Raw genomic sequence first — 6108 nt, 5'->3', positions numbered from 1 at the left:
ATTTATTAATATTAAAATATATTAGATTTTATAGTTCATAACTTATTTTCTAATATTATTTTTATAAGCATATTTTCACAATTTGTTTGTTCATTTTATATTACCTAAATTTTAAAAAAAAATTGCAGGAAAATAAATTGAATATGATCATAATTCTACCAAAAAAATTGGATGGCCTAGAAGATATAGAATCAAAACTGGGATCAGTAGATCTATATGGAGAACTTTCTCAACTATGGCTTTCAAAAGTCAATCTATATCTGCCTAAATTTAAACTAGAACAAACTACAGAGATGAATGAAATTCTTTCCAAGGTATTAAATTAATATTTTCTAGTGAAAATTCAATTTTTAAAGAGATTTGATGTTTGTCCCTTAGATGGAGAATATATTAATTTTGTTAAAACTGTTAATTGTTATTAATAGTATGAAGTGCTACAGTTAATATCGTTTTGGAAAAATCATTATCATTATTTATCTGTTACAGATTCATATTTCATCATTATATGAAATCAGGACTTTCATGTAACAATCAAATTTTTAAAGATAAGTGTAAATATGTACATTAAGGTAATATAGATTCCTTTTCCGGCTCTCAGGGGCGATGGATTTTTATGAATGAAGTATCAAATGAAAGACAATTTCATGGAGAAATGGCTGACCTCAATTTTGATAATCAAATTATTACTAGAACTTTAATAAAAGTCATTAAAAAATATGTGATTTTAGAATTCTGGTAGAGGTAAGTCGGCGGAGCGGCACGGTTTAAGTTGGGTTTTATAGATTTTGACAGGGACATCAATACATCATTCCTATAGAACATGCATGTTCTATTTTTGGGCCCAAAAATGAACCGTTTTTGAGATAGGTACAAATTAGGTACAGGTCTAATCTCATTCAAAGGCAACAGCACCAAGGTAGCCATGTTTTAAAACTAGGGCCAATGGGTTGTAGGAGGAAGGGATGAGCAGGGAAAATATTTGAGTAAAATACTCTGTACTCTATTATTCTTTATTATTACTCAGAATAATTTTTGTAATAAGTGCTACCTCACAATTTTTATTTAAAGTTATTTGACCATTTTTATTGAGTAATCTTTTATTAAAATATTCCCAGGACGACTAATTTAGCTGTGAACTGTGACTTATTTCAAACATTTTGACACATTTAAGTTTCAACTCTTTGAAATTAGTTCAAATTCAAAAAGAACAAAACCTATTATCGAAGATTGTTGATTGACCGTGTGTATCAATAAATGGAATTTGGTCCGGGTGCGGTCAAATAAAACTCAAATAGTAAATTGGTATACTATTTTTATTTGAGCCAAAGTTTCGCCCCACGTTGCAGGGCTTTGTCATGGCTAAAAAAGATACAAACACTTAACGTAAGTTCAAAAAAAAAAATAAATAAATAAAAAAAAGTGGAAAATAACAAGGTTATACAATGAAATGTAAAAATTAAAGGTTATAAACAATAAATGAAAACGGGAATAATAACAGATAAAGAGAAGAAATATTAAAGAAAGTACAAATTAAGAGATGAAAAGGGGTAAGAATAAAATCAAATGAAAATGAACGAGACAGAATTCATACCTGTTTTGACGGAAGTCAGAGAGAACCGTTTGTATTGGGAGGAGTGGGGATGGCAGTTAAGTACATCACATTTGAAAATAATTTTAAAGTAAACAATGTAAAAAATATTAAAATTAGGTAAACAATAAATGATAATATACATAATAGAGGGGAAGAAGAAATATTAAAAAAAAAAAATGAAATAAAAAAAATTTAAATTTACATGGATAGAAAAACAAAGAAGAAATAAAGTTAAAATAATGGGATACAATAAATGTAAGTGTTTAGAAAGACAATATGTCAAATGAGTGGGGATACAGAGGTATGTAAATTATATAATAAAATAAAATTAATAATAATGAAGTAATTAATATAAGTATACTTAAGCTGGTAACACATGGATATAAATTAAATAAAACCTATTATTAGGTTAAAATATATGGTGTATCCACTCACATAACTTTTCTTACTGCTAAGCCCAATACTAACATCATCTACTGTATCTTTGTGTGTATTGGTTAGTTTAGCCTACCCATGGGCATTTGTGAGCCCCGTTAGCCTATGGGTGGCACTCGCAAAAATAGGTGTGGGAGTGACAAGCCCTCTCTATGAGTTGCATCAAGAAATACACAATGTATTACCTTAGTACATCGCGCGAGGCCTTGGGCCTCCATGGTCTGTCATGCCAATAATAATAATAACAATATATATGAAAAGTTAAAGGTTTTAAAGGAGAAGATTGAAGCCAAGTTTTATCAAAATTATTAGATAGTTCAACTTAGTAACGGTCAGGAAAGTAAAAATATTTTTTTTTTTGGAATAATTTTTTTACATTAACAATTGAAATGTATGCATTTCCAAGTTTGCATACAATTTTTACCAAAATAATGGTTATTGCAAATATTTTAAAGGTAAAAAAGAATAATATTGAAGATTTAAGTAATTTTTTTTTTTTATTGAGTGTTTCCTAGATTGGCATGCCTACTGCCTTCACAGATAAAGCAAACTTTTCCGGAATTTCATTATCTGGATCACTTACTATAACGCATGTTATTCATAAAGCGTTAATTGAAGTACAGGAGACAGGAATTGAGGCTTGTGAAGAAACAGGTAAATTCTTAAAACATTCTTTTTTTCTAATGCTATTTGATAAAAAAAAAAATATAGGGAGTAAATTAATTTCATGAAACAAGATGAAACAGAAGTTGGGAGTAGGACCAGAAAAATGTTTATATTGTAATAGGAGAGTAGAAGCTTAGAGGAGCTTAATAATCCAGGCTGTGCTGGTCTGATTAAGTGAGCTCTGTTTATTTTGTACTCTCTTATTAATTAAAAATTTTCCTGCTAGAACTGATTAGAAAATGGCTGTTCTATTGTAAGTATTATTATTTTGGAACTAATATTTTCTACCTTAAGCTTTAAGAGGGAATGCGTCATTATTAATATAATCATGCGATCATTATTAATATAATTTTAATACATTATTTCATTTCCAGAAGTTTCACTTCTGTCGGCCAGTCCCTAGACTACCAACTTTTTTTTTTTGTTGATAAAATAAATTATAAAATTTTGATGCAGAATAGTGAGAAAATATTCAAAATTTTAACTGGCAACTTTGGTATGATAATTATTTTATGAATATTTTTCTTCAAAATTAAGAGTATTTTTTAAAAAAATAAATAAATTGGCCAACAAATAAAATAGATCAAGATAGACCTTGATATCACCTCTAATATTATAAATTGAATTACTGCCTCTTTTAGACTATAAATCAAAACACTGTCTCTTTTGTACAAGGCATGTCCATAAAGTAAGAGTACAATATTTTTTGTTAATGTTAAAGGTTCTACTGGATGAGTTTTACTAAAGTAATTAGATATAGTGAATGAAAGCACTCTCCTTATTTAAATTTCTTTATTTAATTATTTATGGAACGACGAACCATGAACGATGTTTCGGGGCTGTCACCCCATCATCTGGTATTTACAAATAAATTCACAATAGTCACCTTATACATACGTAAAAATTACCATAAATAAATATATCTTCTAATATCACATTTACCGTTCTCCTTATTATTAGCCATAAAATATTAACAATAATAATATTGTTGTCAGTTATATTCCACACCCAGTAAAATTCTATAAATAAGCAGATCTAAAACATAATGTACCTTCTTGAAATCAGGTCCTCTTTACAAATTACATACAGATTATTTATTTAATATAGACACATTGTTTATGTATTAAATAAAGAAATTTAAATAAGAAGAGTACTTTCATTCACTATATCTAATCAATTTTTTGTAATTAAAAAAAAATACAGGATATTGTTACTAACTTAATGTAAGTAACTAATTTTCTCACATTATTGCTTTTTTATGCTATTGTTCTATTCAGGTTGTAAGTCATGGCACAAGCTATTTGATACCCTCCTCACCAAACTATCCCACCAGTTCCTAAACTTCAAGACTTCTTATTTCACCTTACCAGTTCAAAATTTGTTTCCACCTGTAGAGTATTCAGGAGGGCCCTAAGTCAGGAGTGTAAACTGGTGGTTCAACTCGTTCCGACCTTGGTGGCGTTGACCATGTGGGGGTGGGTGTTGCCATCTTAAATATTCTCAATAAACATTCTTGATATGTGCAAAAATTTTAGTCATATTTTTTCCTTCTGCGAGGAGAAACCTTATGTACCAAGGAACCAGCACATACATTGCACCTAGTAGGATTTCTCATTGAGATATTTCACAAAAATGGATATTAAGAAATGAGTTTTGGTATTATTGTGGACCCCCAGTTCCTGTTGTGTTCAGGAGACCCTCACTTACCCTTAATCATGCCAACTTTTGAAAAAGAAATTCACACAGCACGATAGCCCAACAGCGCTCTTACTTTCCGGCCCTGCCTCGTATTATAAATTCAAACACTGCTTTCAAGGGCACACCCAGGATCAAAACTGGAGGGGGCAAGCTATAGTCAATCGGGTTGTGACATTCCAGCATGGAAAAGGCAAATGAAACCAAAATTTTATATATAAGTAGATGGTCAGGGTTGCGGTAAAAAAAAAGAAGAACAAATAGTTTAAAACTATTTTAATGTCCGACGTTTCGCCCCACTTTGCAGGGCTGTTCAAAGCGAACGGTTGAACCGTTCAAACACCTGTCAAACACTGTAGGTTCAACCATTCACTTTGAACAGCTTTGCAAAGTGGGGCGAAACGTCGGACATTAAAATAGTTTTAAACTATTTGTTCTTCTTTTTTTGACCGCAACCCAGACCTTCTACCTATATTTAAATCTTTACGGTCAACTATATATACATATACAAAATTCTATATAATTATACCAGTGGTTTATTAGTTATTATTTTCTTGAAGAAAAATATAATTTTTATTAATTCAAAAATTTTTTTTACTTCTAGGGGGGCAGCTACCCCCCCTCTGGGTATGCCCATGACTGCTTCTTTTATATAATCAATTGAAACATTGCCTTCTTTTATATAATAAATTCAAACACTGTTTCTTTTTTATTATAAATTCAAACATTGTCTCTTTTATATTATAAATTCAAACAATGAAGGAATGAATTCTTTTCAGCATTAAACGAACATTTATTTCAGAACCTAACTCGTATGGCAGAGCACCTCTTAAGGCGTTGACTGAAGTAAAATGTGATCATCCATTTTTGTTTATTATATTGGCTCAAAGGGAGGTATTGTTTATTGGAAGACTTCAAAACCCCAATGAAAAATAAAAAAATCTTAGTCTAGTAGGAAGAAAAAAACTAATGTCACATAATACACTGATAACTTCATGAGTACTTAAGCTTACAAAATTCGAATATGTCAATCTCTGCTGAAAAATATCATTATATTTAATATATATTCTGTAATAAATCTGTTCATTTAAAAATATAAATAAATTAATATATTACTACCTAATTTAAATGTTTTTGTTTCTTTTATTTTACTAAGTAAGTAATGTCATTTTCGTTCTGTTTTTTTCACTCTGAAACTGTAGATAACAGTTTGGATTTACTGTTTGTTATTAGCTTATATAAATGACTTTTAGTTCACCATTTTGGTATTATGCTTTGTTATTAGCTTATATAATAATCACATAGTTTGTTGTTATTATTATTATTAAAATCATTGTTAAATTATGTACATTACAGGCCAACTCTATTTGTATGGGGGTTGCCCCACAAAGAAATAAATAAATTATTATTAATTTAAATGTTCCAAGGATTCATCTTAGTATGTTATTTTTTATATAAAAGGACGATGGTCCAGGTGTGGTCAAAATATCTCAAATAGATTTCTGTTTTTTAAAAAATTTGTTATCTTTTTTTTTATTATTCTTACCTCTATTATATTATATTTTATCTTCTATTTGGATCAGTTAACTGCTGTATATTTAATTTATTGTTATGTATATTTCCAATTTGTTTACTATTATTTTCATGGTCTCTGAATAGTTCATGGTTCTTGTCTCAGTTTTTGTTTTTCATCCCTGATGAAGACATTCAGGTTGAAATGT

The 6108-nt window shown here is 29.3% G+C and overlaps 1 protein-coding gene across 2 annotated transcripts in view; it reads left to right on the top strand.

Annotated features, from left to right (window-relative positions):
• The window catches only part of LOC106687677 (serpin B3), a gene marked incomplete in the record, with an annotated part of 31839 nt that extends 25747 nt beyond the window's left edge, over nucleotides 1–6092 (top strand). For both annotated transcript variants that reach the window (XM_067049184.1, XM_067049185.1), the window contains 3 exon segments: nucleotides 129–314; nucleotides 2542–2680; nucleotides 5190–6092. In XM_067049184.1, coding sequence (XP_066905285.1) covers nucleotides 129–314; nucleotides 2542–2680; nucleotides 5190–5323 — 459 coding nt within the window.
• Between the last annotated feature and the right edge of the window lie 16 nt (nucleotides 6093–6108).

This window comes from Halyomorpha halys, unplaced genomic scaffold (genome assembly GCF_000696795.3).
Source record: "Halyomorpha halys isolate HHAL.00 unplaced genomic scaffold, Hhal_1.1 Scaffold997.1, whole genome shotgun sequence".
Classification (NCBI taxonomy): domain Eukaryota; kingdom Metazoa; phylum Arthropoda; class Insecta; order Hemiptera; family Pentatomidae; genus Halyomorpha; species Halyomorpha halys.
This window is presented reverse-complemented; position numbering and strand designations above follow the sequence as displayed.